The sequence below is a fragment of the Arvicanthis niloticus genome, chromosome 5 (genome assembly GCF_011762505.2).
Source record: "Arvicanthis niloticus isolate mArvNil1 chromosome 5, mArvNil1.pat.X, whole genome shotgun sequence".
Taxonomy (NCBI): Eukaryota; Metazoa; Chordata; class Mammalia; order Rodentia; family Muridae; genus Arvicanthis; species Arvicanthis niloticus.
In genome coordinates, this window is record NC_047662.1 from 897,024 (window position 1) to 922,713 (window position 25,690).

General features: G+C 49.1%; 1 protein-coding gene and 1 long non-coding RNA gene across 3 annotated transcripts in view; one reads left to right on the top strand and one right to left on the bottom strand.

The window, feature by feature from the left end:
- Window positions 1–3,652: 3,652 nt before the first annotated feature.
- LOC143442257 (uncharacterized) lies at window positions 3,653–15,191 on the bottom strand. The gene is made up of 2 exons (XR_013110282.1): window positions 14,712–15,191; window positions 3,653–4,944 (listed from the first exon to the last, which is right to left on the bottom strand). It is a non-coding gene; the product is annotated as an uncharacterized LOC143442257 (long non-coding RNA).
- A 168-nt stretch (window positions 15,192–15,359) lies between these two features.
- Prkcz (protein kinase C zeta) overlaps window positions 15,360–25,690 on the top strand; it is a 107,162-nt gene continuing 96,831 nt past the window's right edge. The window contains exons 1-4 of one of the 2 annotated variants that reach the window (XM_034502057.2): window positions 15,360–15,580; window positions 19,405–19,526; window positions 20,644–20,733; window positions 22,330–22,380. In XM_034502057.2, the coding sequence (XP_034357948.1) occupies window positions 15,510–15,580; window positions 19,405–19,526; window positions 20,644–20,733; window positions 22,330–22,380 (334 nt within the window). In that variant the 5' untranslated portion in view covers window positions 15,360–15,509. The remainder of the gene's footprint in view (window positions 15,581–19,404; window positions 19,527–20,643; window positions 20,734–22,329; window positions 22,381–25,690) is intronic. The other variant, XM_034502058.2, reaches the window with a different exon arrangement.

Sequence of the window (25,690 nt, forward strand, 5' to 3'; positions counted from 1 at the left end):
GTCCTGGGGCAGCACAAAACAACAGTTTAATGCCACTCATTCCTAAAGACACCTGAATCCCTGTAAAACTGAATCCAGTAAGCTAAGAACAAAGAAGGCTTAGAGATAGGAAATGTGCGAGTCCTGTGTATAAACAGAGGACTCTGTAGGAGATAGTTGAGAGACTACCAGCGATCAGAGTGTGTACGGAGAGTGTGTGGATAGGATACATTGTAGCTGGCCTACTCCTTTGCTTTCTCCCCCTCCTGCTAGGCCAAGCTCTGGGCTCCCATTCACAACAAGCTTGCAAATCCATCAATGGTGACTTAAAAGACAGGACATGTACATCATTTGTGTGCCTGTGCTGGGGAGACCAGACAAAAACAGACAGGGCTTGGAGCTGAGAAAAGAGAAATAGGGAATGTCTTTGCATTTTCCTGATAGCTCACAGTATTTGTAAAGGTCCCAAATAATATTAGGACCTAGGGTGCCCTTGGGTGGCCCTTTGGGTTGATTGTCTAAGGCATGTTGAGGCTAAATTTGATTGAAAAAAGTGAATAAATTTAGGGCCCTTCCAATTGGGCATCAGGTGGAAAGGCTGGAGGTTTTCTAAAAGGCATCCCAGGAAGGAGTGAGGGGATGGAAGAAACTGTTCCCATGGATGAGAAAGGGAGAAAAAATGTCACTGCAACCTGTAGTCCAGGGTGTCCCCAGGAGTCAGAGAGGACCAGAGGGAGACCCAAGCCATTCAGTGTGTCACCACACTCAATGGAGGATGGGGGCCTTGGCCTGGATGAGCCAAAGGAGAGACTTGGTGCCTGGTACCAGGGCTCTTGTGGAGGCTGGAAGGTAAGGTAAGCTCAGAAACTGAGCTGGAGGAATATCCTCATCCACATGAAAGTGTTAGAGTCACAGAAACCAATCGGTCCCACAGAAGCTATGAGAATATGGGCTGCTCTGAAAGGAAGGTGAGTGATGCAGGCAGGAAGGGGCATGATAGCCCAGTTGGGCCTAAGAAAACCTTGCAAGTCCAAGGGTTGAGGGGGGATTGGGTCAGGTAAAAAGGGCTTTAAAGATGTGGCTGGGGTATCTCTACCTCCAAGAATACCAGAGGTATGCTGGGCACTCCACGGTCACTTCCTCGGACTCAGGGAAGCATTTACATGGACCAAAGGGGAAACTTACATAATTGCCATTGGTGGATGGGGCGATGAACTATCAGTGAGATGTTAGGTGAGAGCAGAGATGAGCAATAAGCTTCCAGTACATCAAATAGGCAGCCTTGGCGGATAGTACCAATTTAGATAAGGACAAGTGAATCATAGGCAGAGTCATAGTGACCTGTCCCCTGAACCTTTACCCAGCTGATACCCTGTTCTGAAAGATATCTGTACTCACCTTGAACACCTATGTTCCTGTGTCATCCCCTTCCCCACATCCTGCATTTTTGTGTTTATAACCCCTATGTTAAAAAGTAAAAATTATGATTTGATAAGTAAAAAAAAAAAAAAGATTCCAGTACATCTTAGACCCCCGAGGGAGAGTGCAGACTCCAGGAGAGTTTATCTGAATCATCAATGCAAGTGTTACAGCGCTGAGAAGAAAGGTATTCTGGCTGTCAAGAGACAAAGTCACACACCACAGAAGACAGAGTGTAGGGTAAAGGGGGCAAAGGAAAGAACACCCTGACTCTGACTTCACCCCAAGCCCAATGATCAAGACCAAACCCCTAATCATGCCACAGAAACTCACCAATCCCTGAACAGGAAAACCCACCAATCCCTGAGTTTGCCTAAAAGCTCGAGACTTGAAATCTCACCAATCCTCACCTTGGAATTCTCAACCCTGGAAAGCTCCACCCCCAGAAATCCCGTATAAAGCTGGTCTCCTCACCTCCCCCCCTTTTAAAGATTTATTTGTTTGTTTTATGTAAGTACACTGTCGACTAAGACACACCAGAAGAACATGTAAGATTCCTTTATAGATGTTTGTGAGCCACCATGTGATTGCTGGGAATTGAGCTCAGGACCTCTGGAAGAGCACTTAATCACTGAGCCATCTCTCCAGCCCCACCCTGTCTTCCCTTAATTACTTGCTGCTTTTCACTCAAGCAGGGGCAGACACCCTCCTGGGTTTTTCCTTCTCAGTAAATCTCTTGTGCAAGCTTCGACTTTGTGGTAATCCGTGGCTCCTTACTGCCAGAAGCTGACCTGTAACATTGTTACCCTCAATTGTTATACTTGCAATGAAGAAGCCAGCGTCTGAGCAGAGCTGTAACATTGATAATAGGGGAAGCCTTTCCCTCGGAGCTACACTACTTACAAGCAGTTTATATAAGATTTCTTGGAGGGTGGAGATTTCAGAATAGGGATTGGTAGAATTTTAAGCCCTGAGCCTGTGCTTTTTACTCTGTAGGGAAGTTAAAATGTTCTGTGGATGGGACCTCAGGGTGGGGAACAGCCTGGCCACTTGTGTGCCAGGGCTTACAAACATGGCTTTGCCATTCAAAGTATACTAGGAACCTGGATATGACCCCACAGTGAGCAGAAGTAGTCGAAGAAAAGTGAATCTTCCTTCTTCCAATGTCCTTATGTAGGCCTCCAGCAGAAGGTGTGGCCCAGATTAAAGGTGTGTACCACTACACCTGGATCTGGGACTTGCTTTGTCCCAGGCTGACCTTGAACTCAGAGATCTTGCCTCAGTCTCCTGGGATTAAAGGCATGTACTACTGTACCTGGCCACTATGCCTCAGATCTCCATGCTAAGATCCAGGTCAGAAATTTGTGTCTTCCAGCCTCAATATCTGGATCTCAGGTGAGCCCTCCATTTCTGGATTGTATTTTATTCCAGATATAGTCAAGTTGACAACCAGGAATAACCATTATAGCTGGCAACCATCGTGACCTAGTTTCAAAGGCCCACTAAGGTGTATTTGGGCTGTTCTACCTCTATGGGAAGATTAATCCTGAGTCAGATAAGGGTATCCTACTGATAAGCCCTCCCCCACCAGTCATTCTCTGGACTACTTGCACAGCTGACCCCTGGACTCTGACCCCTGGACTCTGCCAGAACAGATGGTCCAGGATGCAGTAACAATAGGCTATTGTTGCCAGTGGAGACCTGATGTGTTTTCAGGCTGTTCTGAGAACTGGTCCCATCTATTGGTTTTGGTTGCAGTGAGAGAAGATTCAGACTTCTGTCCTCAGAACTGCTTTTGTGCTTTTGTGTTATAGGCCTGTGGGTACTTGTTAGTAGCTGAGCTGCAGAAAACTAAGACAACAGAGAAGATGGTTTAGGACACTTATGGAGACTTTAGACAAGGGAACTTCACACTCTGCTCTACTACTGAGGTTGCAATTCCATGGATTCTTTGTGATTCTGACCTTCATCCATTCCCTGAGGCCAGCTTGGCTATAGTATCTAACTCAATATCAGTATTTAACTCCCAGAGACAATTCTCCGTAGCTTGTGTGCATGAGTGTGCCCACAGGTGTGTGCGTGCGTGAGTGTGTGTGTTGAGAGAGAGAGAAAGAGAGAGAAGATTTACATATTTATGGTGTGTATTTTGTATCTGGGAGTTAATATTAGCAATTAAGTTGGATAAAGAATCTGTTTGCTAACAGCCAGCTATCAAGGGAAATCAGGACTACTTGACAAATTATAGCCAATAAAATCAACATAACTTGTGAATTTATTAACTATCTAATAAATTCAGACATTAGGGAAAGATGTCAATGTATCTGCCCATCTATGTGTCTGACATAGTGGTGAGCTCCGTGGTGAGGCTCAGGCTACCCTGGTCTACACAAGAAGATCCTGTGTGAAAAAAAAAATCAAGTTTTTTTTCCAGGTATTTTGTGACAACGGGAAGTTAGCATTTCCCATAAAACCAGGCAATATTGCTTCTTCTGCAGAACATCTAGAACATTGTCTATCTCTTGTTCCCCTCAGTGGATACAGTTCAGCTTTATTAATTGGCTCAAGTCTCCTTGTTAAGTGTTAATAGCCTTTGGGAAGACATGCAGAAAGATGGGCTTCTGACGTGGAGCTGGCACCTGGCAGGGCTAGCTACTACCCTGGATGAGATGGGATAGCTCCCATACCACATGTGGGGAACTCAAGGCCTGGAAAGGTTGAGGTAACTCCTGGCCATGTGGCAAGAAGGACTCCAGTCCATCTGGCTCCACACTCTAGACCTTTCTGTCTCTGTCAGATGAGTGCCGTGGCTGTGCGGGCGGGCCCTTAATTCCCAAGAAATCTATTAAACCTTTGTTCTGGGACTTCCTCAGCATCCTTAACCTCAGCATTCCAAAACTCAAGTTCTGTGCAGCCATCTTGGCTGGGGGATGGCGGGGTGTGTGTGTGTGTGTGTGTGTGTGTGTGTACACTGAGCTTATATGCCTAGGATGGCCCCACAGCTGCCATGTCCTAGGGTACAAAGGAATCTGAGGAAGTGTCCAGAGCGTCCACAAAGCCACCCTGTCTAGGGAAAGTCAGGGGATCCAGCAGGGCCCTGCTCTTCGGAGGCTCCTGATCTTTGTGAGATCTTGATGAGCTGCTCTCAGCAAGAAAGCTCAGATGCTTCCAAAGAGAAAGATACCTGGACACAGCCAAGCTGCAAGGCCTCAGTCTGGAGCCTCCCTACAGAGCAGCAACTTCTCCATCTGCTAGATTGCTGGAGCCAGTGCCACCCAGCAGGGGCATGCCTCCTTATGTCCTGGCAGAACAGCTTCTGTATGGCCCGTGTGAGTGCCAGGGTCTTGTGTGGGGTGGATCTGCATGTCCAAATGTGCGACCTTTCATCTCCAAGGCCATGGGCCACGGGCCAAGTGAAGTCTGTGGTAGCTTTGGGCTACTCTTCCCTGCTGGCCACAACCACCTGCCGCCTGGCCACCACAGTAACTCGCTGATGACGTGTGCTTCAAGAGTTGTCTGTACTTCCAGGTTTTTCCTTGGGTTGGGTCCCTGAGGAGGAATGATCAGAAAGATGTCATGGGTGCTGCTGAGGTTCTGCTGTCCTTTTTAACTTGCTTTCTAAAAACAAGTCCCTAGTAGGCAGCTGGAGAGTGGGTCTCTCCCATTCTGCAGCCTTACCAGGTCAGAGGACCTACTGGACAACGTTTTGTCTCTCTCTGTGCATCTCACTCAGGAATGATTCACACATATTCTGGGCCTGAGCTCAGCTTAGTTGATGGCTACCCCACAGACTGCAGGCAGCTTGACACCCAAGACCACAGAGCTCAGATTGCATAAAGCCAGTGGGGGACTCAGACTGGGGGATGGGAAACTTTTTACTGTCTGATTGTTTGAGTTAAAGTGACTATTTTCATGGGGCTAAAATAGTGCTGGTAGTCCTGGAGCTGTTGCCGTAGTCATTGCCATGGCGACACGGTTCTGGCAGAGTCCCCTCATCCTCCACTGGGTCTTAAGTAACCCCAGTCCTCAGGAAGGTGCAGTGGAACCCAGTTTGTTTGCAGAGGCCTCCAGATTGGTGCAGCACAGTAGTCCAGCCGCCTTTATGCTCACATGCGTTGACAATTCCCCTAACCTGTAACTCAGGCTTGGGTCAGCATCACTCTGTGTTCAGCCAAGGTACAGAGAAAGGAGTGAGTATATGTGTGTTGTATTGCTGTGGCCTAGAATATCTGCAGGGACCTTGAGCCTTCACCCTGCTTTTGCAGCCATGTGATCCTAGAACAGGTCCAGTGCTTCTCAGGCCTTAGGCCTGTACCCTGGGAGCACACGACCAAGAAACAAGTATGGAGTCTCTCAGGCATGTAAAGTCTTGACTCCACATCCTAGGGAGATACTGAGGCTTGGGTGGTGATACCTGGTACAAAGGGAGTCACAATTGTGCCCTGTGCAGGATATAGCCCTAGAGCATGGCCTGGGCCCTCTGCATAGCTTGGCTGCTAAGTGTGTGGGAACAGTCTAGATGGTTGTTTGTTATTTTACAATTCTCCTATACTTTTACCTAGCTCCCCTTCTTTCTAGCTTGTTGACCCAACAACCGACAATTTTTCTTGGCTTTTCTACCTTTGCTGACTTAGCATGACCCACATTCAAAATACCCAGATACAACACACACACACACACACACACACACACACACACAGAGATACACATGTATAGAAGAAGATTATGTCTGCACATTCAGGGACATGTGTACACTCAGTGTCGTAAGGTTTAGTGTCCATGGGTTTTTATTTTCTGAGAAATGTTTTATTTTTACATAAAAATAGGGCAGGATTCAGAGGTAAAGACACTTGCCACCAACCTCATCTGCATCCCTAGATCCCACATGGTGAGAGAATGGGTTCCTACAGGTTGTCCTCTGACCATATGTGCACTGTTACAGGTGCACATCCTTCTACACACACACAATAAATAATAAATAGATAATATTAAATGGTAACATAATTTAATTTGGAGGGTTGGAAGATACACAGGGTTCTCACTCATCCTATAACTGGAAGTTAAGGCTGCACATAGCCATGGCATGTTTATTACAATAAAACACGTAATTTCCATACTATTAAGAATACATTTGCCGGGTGGTGGTGGCGCACGCCTTTAATCCCAGCACTTGGGAGGCAGAGGCAGGCAGATTTCTGAGTTCGAGGCCAGCCTGGTCTACAGAGTGAGTTCCAGGACAGCCAGGACTACACAGAGAAACCCTATCTCGAAAAACAAACAAACAAACAAAAAGAATACATTTTATTTGGGTTTCTCAAGTTTTGAACAATGTTTTCTGTTTCAGATTCCATATTGCATTGGCCTGTTTTTTCTTCCCTGTTCCCCTCTCTGAGACAGAGTTTCTCTGTAACAGCCTTAACTGTTCTAGAACTCACTTTGTAAACCAGGCTGACCTGGAAGTCACAGAGATCGGCTTGCCTCCCTCTGTCTCCCAAGTGCTAGGATTAAAGGTGTGTGCCATCACATTCAGCTCTGACCTATTTTTTAAAACTTTTTTTAAAGCATTATTTATTTATTATATATGTATGAGTACACTATAGCTGTCTCCAGACACACCAGAAGAGGGCATCAGATCCCATTACAGATGGATGTGAGCCACCATGTGGTTACTCAGGACCTCTGGAAGAGCAGTCAGTGCTTTTAACCACTGAGCCATCCCTCCAACCCCTCTGACCTATTTTTTTTTTCCAACATGCATTGCTAGTCCTTTTCTAGGTGAGATAGCACTGTACTTGACCTCTTAGGCATATCACACTGCACCCTGAGAGCTGGGATTTTAGGTGTGTACAGCCATGCTTGGTTTCTGCAGTGCTGGGGGGAGGGGGGGTTGAACGCTGGTTTTGTACATTCTAGGGACAGAGCTGCATCCCCAGAAGAACAGTATTTATTTTTGGTTTCAATATTAAGCATAAGGCCATGGGATAATTACTTGCAATAATTTCTGGGAGGGTTTCAATAGAGCAAATTTCCAGGTGACGGAGCAAATAAAAGTCAAAATACTATTTAAATCAAGAGAACAAAATTTCTTTGCTTCTTGTGGTATTATTGAAAGTTGAACTGAGGACCTCATTATGTGCTACAGAGCTACATTTCCAAACCCACATTTCTGGTTTTTACTCTGAGTGAAAGTTTTTTTAAGTTGGCTGGGCTACCTTGAACCTTCAATAATTCCTTTCTCAGTCTCCTAAACAGGTGAGAATTACAGGCTTTCACGAAGAGCTCTGTTTTAGCAACTCACAGATTTAAAAAAAACAAAACAAGGCCGGGCAGTGGTGGCACAGGCCTTTAATCCCAGCACTTGGGAGGTGGATTTCTGAGTTCGAGGCCAGCCTGGTCTACAGAGTGAGTTCCAGGACAGCCAGGGCTACACAGAGAAACCCTGTCTCGAAAAACAAACAAAAACAACAACAAAAAAACAAAACCCGGAATGATTAGCACAAGTAACTGTGCAGTGGAGGGAGGAGCAGATGACTGGAGAGGCAGAACTGAAGATACAGAAAACATCCTATGGGCCTGGAAGGTGAGAAGCGGGATTGTGTGGGGATGGAGAGCCAGAGCCCACGCGATGGTCTTGGGGGGATAGCTGGCCAGAGCTGGGATCACGAGGAAGTAGGGTAGCATCCCCACATTCTAGGATAGCACTAGGGTGGAGGTAAGGAACAAAGAGCCAAGCCCTCCCTCAGCTGCGTCTCTCTTGTGCCCCCTTCTGGGAATGCTCGGTACTGCGCTTGCCTATGGAGGACAGGAAGGACCAGGTGGACTGGAATTTCATCTCACAAGCAGTGTAGGCGAAATGCAAGGTCGAGGCAAAACTGGCCATGGGCATCTAGTACTTCTGATGTGTCCCCCCAACTGTTTCACTAACCCTGTATCCTTCTTTCCACCGTTTCCACAGCTTTGGCTTTCCCAGAATTCCCTGCTTCCTGGGGTCATAGGCCTCTTTGCCAGCCCATCGTTTCCATCCCCTGTAATATGTTGTTAGTTTCCCAAACCAGTCTCTTCAAGAACCTGGTCTTTCACATTCAACAGAGTCGTCAATCTACTTGTTTATTTAGGGTTTTTTTTTTTGCGGTGGGGGGGGATTGTTGTTGTATCTCTCCTGTTCCTCCTACCCCCCAGAGTTTCTCTGTATATCCCTGGCTGGCCTCTAACTCACAGAGATCTACCTGCCTCTGCCTCACAAGTGCTGGGATTAAAAGCTTCATAACTAGCTGGGCAGTGGTGGCACATGCCTTTAATCCCAGCACTTGAGAGGCAGAGGCAGGCGGATTTCTGAGTTTGAGGCCAGCCTGGTCTACAGAGTGAGTTCCAGGACAGCCAGGGCTACACACAGAAACCCTGTCTTGAAAAACAACAACAAAAAGCTTCATAACCCTGGCATCTATTTATGTGTGAGTGTATTTGTATGTGTGGTGTGCTGGTTAGTTTTCTGTCAGTTTAAGGAAGCTAGAGCCAGTCTGAGTAGGAACCCCAGTTGAGAAAATGCCCCATTCAGTTGGCCTGCAGGCAAGACTGTGGGGCATTTTCCTGATTGGTGGTTGTCCTAGGTGCCCTTCCTGGGTAGGTGGCCTTGAGGTATATCGGAAAGCAAACTGAGCAGGCTGCTTCTGTTTCAGTTCCTTTCCTACGTGCCTGCCTTGACTTACCATGACAGGCTGTGACTCTGGGTGATATCTAAGCCAAATAAACCCTTTCCTCCCTAGGTTGCTTTTGGTCGTGGTGTTTACCACAATAGGCAGGGAACCAAGACCCTGTGCACTTACGTGTGATCAAGGCAGGGTTTTTCCCTGGACCTATGAAAGCCGGCAAGCCCCAGTCATCCTCCTGCCTCTACCTTCCATTCAGAGCTGGTTTACAGGTACGTGCTGGACAGACAGCTTGTTACGTGGGTGCCACTGAGCCACATCTCCAGCCCCACAGAACTGTCATCTCTATAGGTCTGTGGAAAACACTGACAGCGGCCTGTCTTGACTGGCATCAGGCTGCATGAGGGAAAAACCCTGGCTTATGGCTGCACAACTTTTGTCACTTAATAGGACATGAAGCAATGTCTGATGAATGAATGAGTGAGTGAATGAATAAGTGCAGTTGATGTCACTTCAGTTGGTTTTTCTAAGTCCTATGAACCCTGACAAAGAAAGGAAACATCTGCTGTAGGGTGCCTCCCTCTGGTTTGGATGCCAAGTACCAGTCAGCAAATGCTCTAGGCCCTTCCTGTAGCAGGTGGGTTCCTGCCAGACCCCACCCAGGTCAGCCTCACATCTGGAAAGGTGAACAATGTTTCCTCTCTCCCATGGGCTCTGAGAAAACCAGATAACAGAGATCCACAGGGAAGCCTGGACTTGGTAGAGCCTCCTGGGGAGGTGGGAGGAGCCCTCACTTAACCCTCTGTGAGCCACTGGCCACTCCTTACCCTTCACCCTGGCACCTGGAAGTATCTACCCTGCCCTTCTGTGCTGGCTTGTTTTACGTCAGCTTGACACAGCTTTAGTCATCTGAGAGTCAACTGAGAAATGCCTCTATATGATTGGGCTGTAGACAGGCCTGAAGGACATTTTCTTAACTGGTCATGTGGAAGAGCTCAGCCCGCTGTGGGTGGCACCACCCCTGGACAGGTGGTTCTGGGTGTACCATAAGCAGTCTGGACAAGCCAGGACACAGCCTTCTGCCATGGCCCATCACTCCTGCTTCTAGGTTCCTTCTCTGTTTGAGTTCCTGCCCTGACTGCTTTCAGTGATTAACTGTTATATGGAAGTGTAAAAGAAATAAACCTTTTCTTCCCTTTTGGTCATGTTTTATTACAGCAATAGAAACCGAAGTAAGACACCGTCCACCAGCTGGTCCCAAGAGATCTGAGTGACGCCAGGCATGTGGGTCTTCCCCACCCAGCTGGGCTAGTGAACCAACACATGTGTGTGTGTCCTTAGCAAAGAATAATGGGGCGGAGCAAACCAAACCAAGGCTCAGTGCTCCTCTCCCACTGTCTGTGAGGTCACACTTATACTCCCTCATCACACCTCCTTTCATGCGTCTGCTTCAGGAAAACAATCTTTCATGTGTTGGCTTTAGCAAGACATCCTCTCACCTCTGTGCCCCAGCAAACATTTGACATAACTAACTTTCCAAAGAAACTAGAAGTTTCCACTTCAGTTAACCCTAGAGCTCAGTTTTCTGTTCTACTGAGAGGCTTTCACATACTGCATGACACCTCTCCTAAGGCCCCTCTGGCTGTAAATGGTCCAGGACTGGGACCTGGACTCATTGTCCTTCCCTGCCCTTGTGGAAAATAGAGCCTGTCCAACAGCCAACAAACCCAGCTTTGCTTCACCAGGACTAGAGGTTGTCAGAGGTCTAGAGGACCCTTGACTCCTCTCTTAGAACTGAGGATCCCACAGGGACTTCCCTGGCCAGGGCCACCAAGGCTAGAAAGACTTAGGTGTCTAGTTGGGGACACACTCAATAGCCTATCCTGCCTGCTGGGACAGGGATATGTTGTTTCTTCCAGTTGGCCAGGGAGGAAATTCTAGACGTGCCGGCATGTGTGACAGTGAACGACACCAGGAAGCTTGGTGGGTAGAGCAGGTCTGAGACCCCCAGGACACACCTGAGATAGTCTGTGCCTCCCTGCTCCAAGACAAATTCCTGGCCTGGAACTTATGCCACAATTCCCACATAAGGATATGTGACCTGTGGTCATGTAGGCCGAGAACAGAGTTCTCCATGCTACTGAGGTACCTAGAGGCCCTGAGGGTTTAGCCAATAACCTTCCCTTCCCAGACACCACCCCCCCTCCCCCGCTTCCGCAAAAGGTATGTAATCTTGGGCCCACCCTGGGAAGTTGGTATGGTACCTATCCATTCTCCATGCTGAACAACCAATAAACAGTTTGGAACCAAGGACTGTCTCTTTCATCGAGAACTGCCATGGGGAACATGGAACAGGCCTTCACCTACAGAGCTGCAGCCTAAGCTTCCTGCAGAAGGCCTCTCTGTGCTTCCCACCACAACCGCAGCCAAGCTAAGGACCTTCACAGAGATGAGCATCTGACTCTGCTCTCAACTCTCTGAGACTCAGTAGAGACTGAACGTTTGGAGTTTGGGGGCGCTTGGTCCTAGCCTCTTCACGGGCCGTGGACCCCTGACACTTTGTTCCCAACTCCTCTGTGTGGTGTTACCCCATGGGCGCCTGGATGCCCAGGGGTCTGGGAACCCCAGCTTCAGCTTCCCTATATCTCAGACTGCATTTTTCTACCCACGGAAAGATGTCTCGGCGCTTCCCTGAAGCCCAGCACCTGCCCAGCGGCAGTGTGGGATGAGCGCAGTCAGCATTTTACCTCCCCAGACTTTCCCTGCGGCGGGGTGGAACACGGACCCACACCAACATCCCTTCCCACCAGATTCCCTAGCTCATCCAAGGCATGCCTTATTCTTCCCAAAATATCAGGAAGTACTAAAAGCTATACACTGAAGTGGGTTCAAGATGGCTATATGGCTAGCCCCATGCAGAGCTGGACAGGTGGCCAGCATGACTTTCCTAGATCATAATTGCTGGGCGGGATACAGTGTACTCTTACTTGGGTGCAAGATCAGGTTCATCATCATGTCTGTCCAGTTGCCTTTTAGTGACTGGGGTGAGAACAGACTGCTCACATGGACATCAAGCGCATTGGGCAGGCATCAGAGGTGCTCCTGAGAGCACAGGCAAAGGTTCCATGGCCAGGGGATACAAGGTCAGCCATGGGGTAGGTGAATGTGGGGGAAGGTGACAGCAGAAAGGAGGGCAGTCCCAGGTCCTATGAATCTATCTACCGTGGTGAAAAACTGGCTTTCACCCAAGGGCAAGGGGAACCACCAAAGGCTTTTAACATGTACATTTTAAATTTATGTGTGTGAGTGTTTGGCCTGCATGTATGTATGTGTATCATACATGTGTTGGTGACCACGGAGACCAGAAGAGGGCCTTGGATCACCTGGAACTGGAATCTGAGTTAGGTGTGGGTCCTAGGAATAGAGAACCCGCCTGGAGGGCAACCCCTACTCTTTACCGTTTGACCATCTCTCCCGTTTCTACCAGAGGCTTTTAAACACTAAACTACAACCCCATCAAGGACTGACTTGTTTTTTTTTAAGATCTTGGACACTGTGTCATGATCCCAGCACAGAGAGGGAGGCTAGGCCAATGGCTCTTAGTGAATATAAAGGGAGGTGCGTGGTAGACCGTGAGAATATATCAAAACTGTGGGAATGTGCAGGGGCATGTGAGTTCTTGGGGGCACTCAGTGGAGGGTAGGGATGGCAGTGGTTACCTTGGAAACAGTGATGCTAAGGTAGCTTTCAGGAGCATGCTAGTAGAAGGGCTGGGAAGACATGGGGAAGCATGAGGCTTGATCAGAGCTTGGAGAACATCTTCTTGAGAAGCCGCCAATGTCTGAGTGTCTGGGTACCCAGACTGACAGGCCATGTAATTAGGGAACCCAGTGCTTGATGACTCAGGAGGGTCACAAGTTCTAGACTGACCGGGGCCACATAGGGAGCCCTTGTCTTAAAAAAATCAACCAACCAAACAAACAAACAAACAAAAAACAAAACAAACAAACAAACAAACAAAAACCTCCCCAAAATACAACAACAATAAAAAGTAAAATGTAAAGGCCGTGACCAGCTGGGTAGTGGTGGCGCACGCCTTTAATCCCAGCACTTGGGAGGCAGAGGCAGGCGGATTTCTGAGTTTGAGGCCAGCCTGGTCTACAGAGTGAGTTCCAGGACAGCCGGGGCTACACAGAGAAACACTCCCTTGAAAAACAAAAACAAAAACAAAAAAAAAAAACAAAACAAAAAAAAAAAACAAAAAAAGGCTGTGACCAGAGGAAGGTGGGTGTAGTTATAAAGAACAACATCCTGGTTAAGTCTGTTGTTAAAGGTTAAACTGGACATGGTACAGCATGCTTTTAATTCTAGCATGTGGGAGGAAAAGGCAAGCAGTTTGCGTTTGAGTCTAGCCTTGACTACAGAGTGAGTTCCAGGACAGCATGGGCTACATAGTTACATAATTACACAAGAGACAAACAGACAAACAGAAAAGTAAGTAAAAGTCCAAGCAGCAAAGTCTAACTCAGGCTGTCATTTTAACAACTTGGAAGACTGAGGCAGGAGGACTGAGGGTTCAAGGCTGGCCCAGGCAATTTAGTGAGGTATCTCAAAAATAAATACTGAGCTGTATCAATGTCTCAGTGGTTAAGCGCACAGGCTGCCCTTTCAGAGGACCTGCCACGCCCACATGGCATCTCATGACTGGCTCTAACTCCAGTTCCAATGTGAGCCTGATGCTCTTCTAATCTCTTCAGGGCACTGCACGTGCACCAAGAGGTGTGCAAATGTACAGGAACACACATGCTGTCAAAACAACACTCACACACCTAAAATAAAAACAAATCTTTCGTCCAATTCCCAATACTAAAATAAACAAAAATATATCTCTCTGAACTCAGTGTGACACACATCTGGAATCTCAGCACTTGGGAGCCTGGGTGGTTGAGGAGAAGGAGTGCTCTTAGCCAGGCAGGATGTACAGAGGTTACAGAGGTGCAGAGAAACCAGGTTTGAGGCCAAAGAGGTTTTGTTTGTTTGTTTGGTTTGGTTTTTTTCTTTGTTTGTTTTGAGACAGGGTTTCTCTGTGTAGCCCTGGCTGTCCTGAACTCACTCTGTAGACCAGGCTGACCTCGAACTCAGAAATCCGCCTGCCTCTGCCTCCCAAATGCTGGGATTAAAGGCGTGCGCCACCACTGCCCGGCGAAAGAGTTTTAAAAAATTATTATCTGAGACATTACTGGGAATTACCGGGCTGGCCTATGGCTCCAGGTCCTCCTGCCTCAGCTTCTCTAATATTGGCATTATAGGCATGCAACCATTTTTTAAAAATTATTTTTAAGATGAAAGTGTTTAAAAGCCTTTAATCCCAGCACTTGGGAGGGTGAGGAAGGTGGATCTCTGAGTTCAAGGCCAGCCTGGTCTACAGAGTGAGCTCCAGGGCAGCCTGAGCTACACAGAGAAAGCCTGTCTCAAAAAACAAAACAAATAAACAAAACGGCATCTGGAGATGACCAGCAGGAGGCCAACAGGTGTCTTGTAGAAAGAACATGAGATCAAAGATCAGGGCCGCTGCGTCTTTTCAGCCCTCCAGCGTCACCTCAGTGCCTGGCACCAAGAAGAACCAGGCACGCCTGTGGAATGTAAAGCGAAGGGCTAAGAAGGCCTTACGATTTTCCAGATCTGTCCGGCCAAGAAGCTAACTGGAGCAGAGGCAGCGAGTGTAGACAGGTCTCCCTGGCCGGGGATGTGGGATGCCCCTGCAGTTGGGAGGGCTGGGACCTGAGGGCCAGTCCAGCTCGCACTTTGACGAGTTGCTCAGCTCCTCGCAGCTTCGGGTGTGGGGCCGTGGCCAGTTGTGGGTCTGTGGCGCTCACGCGGACTACAACCTCACATTCGGGGACCCCGCGGACAGCTAGAGTTTCTACGCCGAAGGTCTGAAAACACCGGACAACCCGCACCTCCATCAAGTTTGCCCGGCTCTTCCGCACGACAGCCCCAGTACACTCAAGCGCGGGGCGGAGTGGCCTGGCTGTCCCTGGGCTATTCAGGTCGCCGCCCGTTGCCGGGCAAAGCCATACCGTGCACGCTCCCATTGGCCGCAGGTGGCCGTGCCCCGCCCGACAGGTAGTTCGTCCTGCATTCTGGTTATTGGGCCGCGGCCGCGCTGTCCCCCGAGGATTGGCCCAGGTGGCGGCCCCGGGGAGCCCTCATTGGCCACAGGTGCCTCCCGCACCGTGGATTGGCCCTCTCGACGGCCAGGTTCCGCCTCTGCCCAGTGTGCCCCCCGCCCCGCGCACCGCCCAAGTTCCGCGGAGTTGGCGAGGCGGGTGCCGTCGGTCCCGCGCTGCGCGCTCCCTTCCGCGTTCCGCCGTCTGCCCCGCCTGGCAACCCGGCCCTTCTCCGGGGCCGCTAGCCATGGCCGGAGCGCCCTGGAAGCAGCGCTGACGGCGGCTGGCGGAGTGCGCCATGCCCAGCAGGACGGACCCCAAGATGGACCGGAGCGGCGGCCGCGTCCGTCTGAAGGTGCACTACGGCGGGTGAGCGCGCAGCGCCCGACAGCGGGCAAAGCGGGTTGCGCGGCGGCGGAGTTCGGGGCTGTCGGTGCTGCGCGCGAGGGAGGCAGGGAGGCGACGGTGAGGCGCCCCGGGAGCTGCCGTGGCGCCCTTCAATGTGGCCCGAGGGAAACCTCGAGGGCGGGGCGCGCTCCGCGTAGTTATTTCTCTCTGGGCGCACACACCAGGCGGGTGTTATTGCGCTCTTAGCTGTGGTCTCAGTCAGGGACATTAAGGACAAACTTGCATGGTCTAAAAGTTTTCATCAGATTGTGAAAACTTCTGGTGCATTAAACAACAACAACAAAAAACCCCAAAACAACACCCAAGGTTATTTAAATTGGTCGCGGTTTAAATGTAAGGAAAACCTTTGACCCAGATAAAGGAACGCACAAGAATGCTTGAAGTTGTGGGAACATTAAGAGCACATTTTCGCAGCTTTGGTTTGGGGAACAGAACTTTTTGGAGAGCTCCAGAAAGAATACATACAGTCTTGCCCTGTTTTAGAGGACAGGAATGATGGGCTTTTTTGTCACATTCCTGGAGGTGGTTTTGGGGGCTAGCCTCGGCCCTTAGCCCTGGATTCCACCTTGTTTTCTGGGAGGGAGAGGGTGGAGTGTGTGGAGGGGGGCGGGGCGGTCTCGAATAGAGGGATGAGCACTTGACAGTGGTCAGTATGGTTTCCCGGGAGCATTGAGTGATGACTGCGAAGTGGTGGTGTCGGTTTTCTGGTGGCTGGTTCGCCCAGACTGGGCTGGAGAATCCCATAATCTTGACTCTGATTGTGTAGACAGAAAGCAGGTAGAGTCCCAAGGCTTTGATGGCTTCTTCCTTAGGTGCTGTGTGTCCTAGAACCAACCTGGGTACTCCCAGGTCAAGGGTCGAGGGTCGCTGCTCTTGGGAAGGAGAAAGGGAGTGGAGTGGAATGCTGGTCCTGTGGCTGAACTGGGCTCTCGGCATTCCTAGGAGTTTTACAGAGTGGCCCGTCCCAGCCACAGAGACAAGTGGCTGTGGTCCTTTGAGGTAGTTCCTTGCCTGAGTAGACGTCTTTCTTTTCAGCCTGGGGGAGCCCTCTCACTGTGGCCAACTTATGGTGGTGCTGGATTTGGAGGCGGGTTTCTGGTAGAACCAGAGAAAGAAAGATTTTGAGGGTAGGGGATAGTTAGCAGCCAGCCCCACCCAAAGATGTCAGGTCTGCAGCCTTGCCTCCTGCCTGAAGGGCCCCTGCCAAAAGGGAAAGCTGTGTCCTCCGGCTTGCAGATTCTGTAGTTGAGCCTGTTAAAGCTGAGAGCCTGGCTCATCTGCCTGGAACCCCCAAGCTAAAGCCGATCCACCCTGCAGGATCCACCTTGCCCTTAGGGTGGGTTCAGCCAACACCTTAGGGTATTGGCTCACCTTGGACAGTTCCCAATGTCATGAACTTGTCAGTCTTTCCCACCCCTCCCTCCCTTTTGCCTCTGGGGAGCACTTTGGTTACTGGCAGTGTAATTCAACCTGTTGACTCCAGTTTCCTCAACTGACAAAAGCGGCGCCCCTTCCTTCCCTACTTCCCCTCTCCCTTTCTCCAACCCTTCTTGCCTTCTTTTCTTTCTCCTCACTTCTCCACGCCCCTGCACCCCTTCTGTACTCCCTCTTCTTTCATCTCCCCCTGGAAGAATCTCCTCCACAGCCTTCCTCCCCACTTACTCTGAAATCTGCCAACTGGGTGCCTCTCCAGAGCTTGAGCCCCAAGCAGTGAAATGAGAAATGTAGAGGTACTCTCTCACCTGTGAAAGTTGTGGATTGGAGATGTTCTGTCCAGGAAAGCAGTGTCTTGGGGCCTCAGGGTTAGACATGCCCTAAGGAAGGTGACAGCCGCAGCTGAGAGTCAAAGATACAGCCCTGTCCTTAGACAGTGGTGGCCATTTGCCCTCCATTTGTTCCTCTGATCCTTTGAGGCTTGAGAGATGAGTGCTGCCACCAGTGGTCACCTATATTTGAGGAGTGTCAGGCAACACTGTGTTCTCAGGGGATTACAGGAGAGCTTGACATTCAAAGCTGAGGTGCCTGCTTTTCTGAGACTTCAGACAGCATAGAGGGTGGGTCTTCCCTCCTGCTGAGGCTCTTGTTACAAACTTTCACCATGGAAGACCTGCTGTGGCCCTTGAAGATACAAGAGTCAGTCAGAGATGGGTGGTCCATCCAGGCAGGCCTGGCTTCTATGAGGCTCAGTTTCTTAGAGTTGTGGCATGAGGAGAGCTCTCCAAAACTTGACTGAGGGGACATGTGACCAGGGTACAGTGTTGTGTGGCACCTCCTAAGGTCCATCTGTCCTCTGGGCACTGGAGGCCATGAGTGAAGGATGGTGTCCAAGAGTTCAGAAAGAGGTCCATGAAAGGGATGTCAGACCTGATTTCCAGAGTTCCCAGCTGGAAGGTTGGCCAATGCTGAGTATGTTGGGCAGCCTGGGCCAACTATGTCAGGGTGACCCCAATTGACAGGGGCCTGGGGATGGGGCACCTTGGACATCTCTGTGCCTCAGTTGTTATCTGCCATGATTCTATGGGAGAAGGAGTAGGGTCTGTTTCTGTCACAAGTTGGAGGGCCTGGGCTGATGCTGGCTGGCTGGGCTTGGTAGAAAATGGGGCCAGCTGGGGATGTCTATCCCTGACTCTACAGAGTAGGTGAGATCCATGGGCCAGTAGATCCCAGAAGGCCTGGCTGGCGCGTTGAGGGTTGGATAGGTGCTGGATCTTTTTGCTCTGAATTTTGTCAGTAGACAGTGTCATTGTTTATAGACACTTGTGTGACCCAGTTTGATATCCCAGTGGGGAAGCCAGAGGATCAATAGCAACACCAGCTTGTATTTCTGTTCCAGAGATTTTTCAGGTTTCTTTTCCTAGTCCTTTATTTCTTTTCTTCTTTCTTTCTTTCTTTCTTTCTTTCTTTCTTTCTTTCTTTTTTTTTTTTTTTTTTGAGACAGGGTTTCTCTGTGTAGTCCTGGCTGTCCTGGAACTCACTCTGTAGACCAGGCTGGCCTCGAACTCAGAAATCCGCCTGCCTCTGCCTCCGCCTCCCAAGTGCTGGGATTAAAGGCGTGCGCCACCACCGCCCAGCCCCTAATCCTTTATTTCCATGAATGGAGGACGTGAGTTGATTTTCACTGCAGCTTCAGTGAGGGTGTGGTTTCTGCTTAGTTTCCATGGAAACGTGTTGCCACTGCCCTTCCCTATAAGGAGTACAGGGGAGCAACACCCCCACTTCTCATTTTCCTCCTCTAGGGCATGTCTCTGAACCATCTCTTACTACATACATCTGGGAATGAAAGGATAGGAGGCAGTGGTATTCTGAGATTTGATTTCCCAAGAAATAGGCCTTTTGGAATTGTTGCTGCTACTCTCGGGTAGAGGTGGGTCAGGTCCTATCAGGATGCCCAAGAACTGCTTTGATTAATTAATTGTTGGTTTCTCTGGGTAACATACCCTGGTTTTCACCTTCTGGGAAAAGACTTGACTTTTGTGGTGTTTTACCTTAAATGAAGGTAATGTAATGGATTTGTGTCTGCTTCCTGGGGTTCTCCTTTGGCACCTAGTAGGTGCCATTGTTTGACCTCCACTAGGGGGCGCCTTCTGTCACTTCGACTAGGTTCTCTGGTGTCATGGGGTGGTTTTAAAAACTGGTCAATGGTTCTATTTTGTGTTGGGGGGCTTTAATTGTCTTTTGTGGGGGATATTTTAGCTCATGTATCTAATCAGCAACTTGGCCAAGCAGTGTTTGGTCACATTCAGTTACTATCCTGGTGACAGCTATCCCTGTCCTCTTTGTCCCAGGGACATCCTGATTACCAGCGTGGATGCCATGACAACATTCAAGGACCTCTGTGAAGAAGTGCAAGACATGTGTGGCCTGCACCAGCAGCATCCACTCACCCTCAAGTGGGTGGACAATGAAGGTAGCCTCAGTCTTGGGATGGTCAGTCTGAACTCCCCTGGCCTTGGCTAGGGAGCCTCTCCCACAAGTTGCACAGCTGAACTTGTTAGAACCAACAGTTCCTCAGTAGGGGCTGCCGCAAATGGGCAAATAGGGCACAGACAGGGCAGCACTAAAAGCTGGGCAAAGGGAGGCGGGGTGTTCCTGCTTCATGGGGACCTACGGTCTCAGCTGAGGGGGAAGAAGCTTGATGCATCTCCTGGCTCCCACCTGACTCCTTACCTGACTTTCCTCTGTCCTGGGGTTTAGAAAAGACTAGCTGCCTAGAAGACCCAGGAGGCTAAGCCTAGTCCTGAGGCATCTGCTCTCTGCCTTCTGCTTTATCTCCTCTCTCCTTTCTCATCTCTCTCCCTTTGTATTTCCTTTCCCCCTCCTTCTCTCTCCTCTCTTTTTCTCTTTTTCCCTCCTTCTTTCCTTCTTTGCTCTTTCCCCCTCCTTCTCTCTCCTCTCTTTTTCTCTTTTTCCCTCCTTCTTTCCTTCTTTGCTCTTCTCCCCCTCCTTTCTGTCCCGTCTCTGTCTCTGTCTCTGTCTCTCTCTCTCTCTCTCTCTCTCTCTCTCTCTCTCTCTCTCTCTCTCTCTTCCTTTCTCCTCTTTCTTTCCCACATCTAGAACCATCAGAAACTGGGATAGGTTGGGGGATAGTGGAGAGAGACTCCTTTTGCACCACTGACTGCAACTGTCAGAGACACGGGAGCAGGTGGAGCATGTAGCACATGGCTTCTCTTGTTTCAGCAGGACTGTTGGCACATGGGACTGGTTTTGTGCAGCTCTATGTCCATCCAATCTAGGGAGACCTCCACCTTGGAGGAGGTTCTAGGTCTTATTGCTACCCCTCAAGTTCTCAGAGCTCCCAAGGCTGTGAGTGGACATGACTTCTTTCCAGGCTCGACAGGTTCTTACAAGAGAGAAAATCAGCTCATTGCTTTGGATGGCTATTCTGGAATCTCTGCTGATCATGACCTATGAGACTTTGTCCACCCAAACTTCTGTCTGTACTGCTGATTGAGCATTGGTACTGAGTAGCTCAGACCTCTTCACCTTCTGTGGCCTCATTGGTACCTCTTGCCTCCGCCCCCTAGGTGACCCTTGTACTGTGTCCTCACAGATGGAGCTGGAGGAGGCCTTCCGCCTGGCCTGTCAGGGCAGGGATGAAGTGCTCATCATCCACGGTAAGTGAGCAATCTGGGGCAGGTTCCTCATCTGTCCACTTGGTCTGTGGAGATAAAAGGCTTGTCTTATTTGGCTTACACATCCTGATCACAGTCCCTCACTGAGGGAAGTCAAGGAAGGAACTAAAGCAGGGCAGGAATCTGGAGACAAGAGCTGAAGCAGATACGTGCCCGGGGTGGCAGTGCCCAGGGGTGGCACCACCCTCGGTGGACTGGACCTTTCCACAGCAGTCATTGATCAAGACAGTGTCCCACAGACTTGTGTAAGGGCCAGTCAGATGGAAGCATTTTCTCAATTGAAGTTCCCCTTTCTTAGATAACCCTGGCTTGTTTCCAGTGTACACCAAACAAGAACATAGCCTGAGGGACTCTACTCAACTACGGGGATCTTCTTCTGACATCTAATGATTGGAAGACATATGGGACCGAAGAGTTGGTTCAGTGGCTAAGAACACTTGCTTTTGCACAGGACCTGAGATCTGCTCTGAGCACCCATGTGTTGGCTAACAGCTGTCTGTAACTACAGTCCCAGGGGGATCCAATGCTTCTTCTGACCTCTGCAGACCCCGAATTTTTGTGGTGCACATACATACACTGAATCAGAGACACACACATAACACGTAAAAAGAGATTTTTAAGAGTAAATTTACTTAATTAGAAATGTATTGTTCTATTTATTTATTGTATGCATGCACATGCATGCACACTTGTGGCACAAGCCTGAAATCCTGTTCCTTGAGAAGTGGTGATAGGAAGATTGAGAAAATTTAAGAAAAACTTGTGTTATAGAAGCAGTGAAAGCCAGCCCGGACTTTGTTTCAAAGTAAAAAGTAAAAAGAGTAGGGGTGCTGTGGAGGCCATAGCTCAGCGGAAGAGAGCCTGCCGAGCATTCTCAAGGCCCTGGGTTTAATTCTTAGTGCTGCTTTTTAAATTTCAACTTTCAAGATAATGGTTGTCCTTTCTTATTTCTGAGTTATGTTACTAATGAGAATGCTAGCTTCCCTTGATAGATCTGCTTTCTTTTCTTTATTAAATTATTTATTTATATTCCAAAAGTTGCCCCCATTTCTGCCAAATCCCCCCCCCAGTTCTACACACACATACAGACACACACACACACACACACACACACACACACACACACACACACACACCATAGCTCTGCTTTTCAAAAGCTTTTTTCCCCGGATCCTTACATGGGGTTTGACAGGGAGATATGACTGGGCTTTTGAGTTTCTTCCAGCATCCTCAACTGGGTGGTAGTGACACGCCTTTAAAATCCCAGAACTCTGGAGTCAGAGGCAGGTGAATCTCTGTGAGTTTGAGGCCAATCAAGGCTGTTACAAAGAGAAAGCCTGTCTCAAAGAAAGGAGAAGGAAGAGGAGGAGGAGGAGGAGGAGGACGAGGAGGAGGAGGAGGAGGAGGAGGAAGAGGAGGAGGAGGAGGAGGAGAAGGAAAAGGAGAAGGAGAAGAAAACAGAACCTCATAGGGACTGGGGGGAATGATTTGATCTGACTCAGGGCGGATTCTCCCTGAGAAATGGTATTAATGGCACATCAACCACTAATTTTATTATTTCCCTTCTTTTTTATCCAGTTTTCCCAAGCATCCCAGAACAGCCGGGCATGCCTTGTCCTGGAGAAGACAGTGAGTGTTCAATTAAAAACTTTTTTTACCGTATGTATATGGGTGTTTTGCCTGTATGTGTGTCTATGTATCCCATGAACACATGAGGATTCTGTGTTCATGGGATACATAGCAGAGGCCAGAAGATGGCATCAGATCCCCTGAAACTGGAATTACCGTTATCAGCCACCAAGTGGGTACTTGGGAATCAAACCCAGGTACTCTGCATGAGCAGCCAGTGCTCTTAACCACTGGGCTGTCCTTCTAGCCTGGGTGCTCCAGTTTTAAATTTCCTCTTAACATGTGCCATGTGCTACAGGTAGAACTGCTGTCCACTATGCCAGGGCAGTGAGTGGGTGCTGTGTGTGAAGTGGGGGCCTTGAGACCCAGAGTCATTTACACCCGGTGAGGACTCTTAACCTCAATGTGAACAGTGCTGTAACCTCAAGTGTCCTTTTCACTCTGCCTAGCCTTTGCATTGTTTCTGTGGCTATGATGTGGCTGACTGGGCCTTTTGGGCAGAGGGGGAGGTGAGGATAGGAGGCATGGTTGGCTTGGTTCTTAGGTGGCAGAGTAGAAGATCCACAGAGTGCCCTATTTATCCCAGGAGGAAAACACTATGCATTTATAGTATTTTATCTGCCCCAGTGTAGACCATCCCAGGCCTGGCCTCTCTTCCTGACTTGTGCTGATCCATTCAATGTCCCTCTGGGTCAGTTGGTAGGAGATGAGGAAATCAGGTCTCAGGAGTGATAGGTTCTGAGGGGAGCTATGCTTTGCCTCTGATTGTGTCCTGGAGGCCATGCTTAGGTGTTAAGGGGTAGTAAGGCTCCTGGGGGTATCAACTTTTGGCTTACCTGATTAGTGAAGAAGTACCTGAAGTTGTTCAACCTAGTGTGATTAAAGAAGGCAGGTGGTTGGACTCCAGTGGCATGGGAAACAGCCCAGGGTCATAGGGTAGGAAGGCCAAGGGAGAATATCAATACAGTGCGTTTGTGCCCATATGGGCGTGTTCCGCAAAGAGGCCTGTGACAGACTGTGTGGTGTGGAAGCTGGTGTTTCCTCTGGGGTGCCCATGTCCTGTGGAGGGACAGGCATCTGTCATCTTTTATGAGTATGTGAAACAATAAAATAAGGTAGAGGCTGGCAAGATGGCTCAGCTCTTGCCTGATGATGTGAGTTCAATCCCTGGGGACCCATGTAAAAGTGGGAGACAGCCAGCTCTACGGTTATACTCACATGTACCTGAACTCACAATATCATATACGTGCTCACACAATAATAATAAAGTTTAAAAAAAAGAACAACATAGTTGTTGAAGAGGGAAGATGAGATTGCTCTTTCACGCCGATGTTCAGTGTCCTAGCTTGGTAGCCCCTGGCCTGCTTCCCGTCTTGGTGGGTTTGTTGGTTTCAGTGGGTGTCTGCCTGCCACCTGGTTGGCTTTTTTGGCTGCGGTGACAAGATTGGGTTTATCTACCTCATATTGGGAGAGTCTCCAGGATGCTCCTGTGATCTCAGGGCAAGAGGGTAGGTAGCTCAAGGTGTTTGTGCTGTGTCTCAGCCCTGCCCCAGGGGGTATAGGCTAGCTGACTTCCGGTTTTTGTGTGCATGCTGTAGGGAGTGTGCCTTGAGTTGGTGGAGCTGATGCCATACAGTGTTGTCATTAAATGTATAAGAGCCTTGGATCTCTGTTGAAGAGTAGAAGTAGGTGTGACAGGGTGGGTCCCTGCTGCCCTGTGGGCATGCGGAGACTGTAGCTGAGCCTTTAGAAGGGCTAAGCTGGTCACATGAATAGGCCCTTGGGAATATTGCTGGGTGAGGGGGGCTCAGTCTCTGATAGACACTCAGTTTTGTCCAAATATGCCATAGAACCTTTGCTGAGATCAGAAACTGAGCACCACAGATCAGTGGATGATCGACAGGCCAGGATCTTGCTTATGGACCACCCTGCCCTGGCTGGATGTTGCACTAGGGTGTAGAAAGGCTTCTATTCCTCTGGGACCTGGAGTTTGTGACCCTAGCACAAGGTCGCACAGGATTTGCATGTTGGCATTCTGTTGCACTTCCCACTTGATCCTTGTACCCATCTCTGGCGCAGGAAACCCCTGTTCTGGTTGTCCAGGGGAACTGTGTGACTTTGTTGCCTGCAACATATTTGTGCTTATTGCTTTGCTAAGGGTCAGCGAGGAGGGTCAGCCTAGTGGGATGTAAATGACAAGGGTGAACATCTTTGAGCTTTACTAGGACAAAGTGAGATAGACCATAGATAAAGGTGGATACAATTTTGCAAACTTTGTAGGACCTGGTTGACAGGGAGTGTCTGGGAGTGCCACATTGTATCTCAGCTCATCACCTTTCAACCCCCTGAGCCCCTGGGGCTATTCAAACTCTAACCTGCTTCTAAGCTAACTATCTTAATTGTAAAGTGCTTAGTTAAAATTTACCACTTGGAAGCAAACAGCATTAGAGCAGTACCCACTGCTCAGCTGCCACCACCTCTACCCCATCCCACACTTCAGCAGCCACCCAGTGCCTTAGCTTGGCAGTTCCCTGCCCCTTCAGACCCCCCCCCCAGCCCCTCCCTTCCTCCTTCATTCTGTCTGGGTGTGTCCTGGTTAGGATTTTACTGCTGTGAACAGACACCATGACCAATGCAAGTCTTACAAAGGACAACATTTAATTGGGGCTGGTTTATAGGTTCAGAGGTTCAGTCCATTATCATCAAGGTAGGAGCATGGCAGCCTCCAGGCAGGCATGGTACAGGAGGAGCTGAGAGTTCTACATCTTTATCTGAAGGCTGCTAGCAGAATACTCCCAGGTAGCTAGGACACCTACTCCAACAAGGCCACACCTCCTAATAGTGCCACTCCCTGGCCTAAGCATATATAAACCTTCACATAGGGGTTTGTCTGTTCTGGATATCCCTTGTGAAGAGAGTTACATGTTTCCTGTTCTTAAGCTCAGCTTGTTTTTCTTCGTGTCACCCTGAGGTTCTTCAGTGTTATAACTCATCAGCACTTCACTCCTTTTCTGTTTTGTTTTGGGTTTCTCTGTGTGGCCCTGACTGTCCTGGAACTCACTCTGTACACCAGGCTGACCTCAAACTCAGAGATCTGCCTGCTTTTGCCTCCCAAGTGCTGGGATTAAAAGTGTGTACCACCACTGCCCTGCTCCTTTTGTTTTTTGTTTTTTTTTTTTTTTTTAATTTTTAAATTTCTGGGAGAATACACACAATTAAGTTTTTATTTATATAAGTACATTATAGCTGTGTTCAGACACACCAGAAGAGGGCACTTATTACAGATGGTTGTGAGCCACCATGTGGTTGC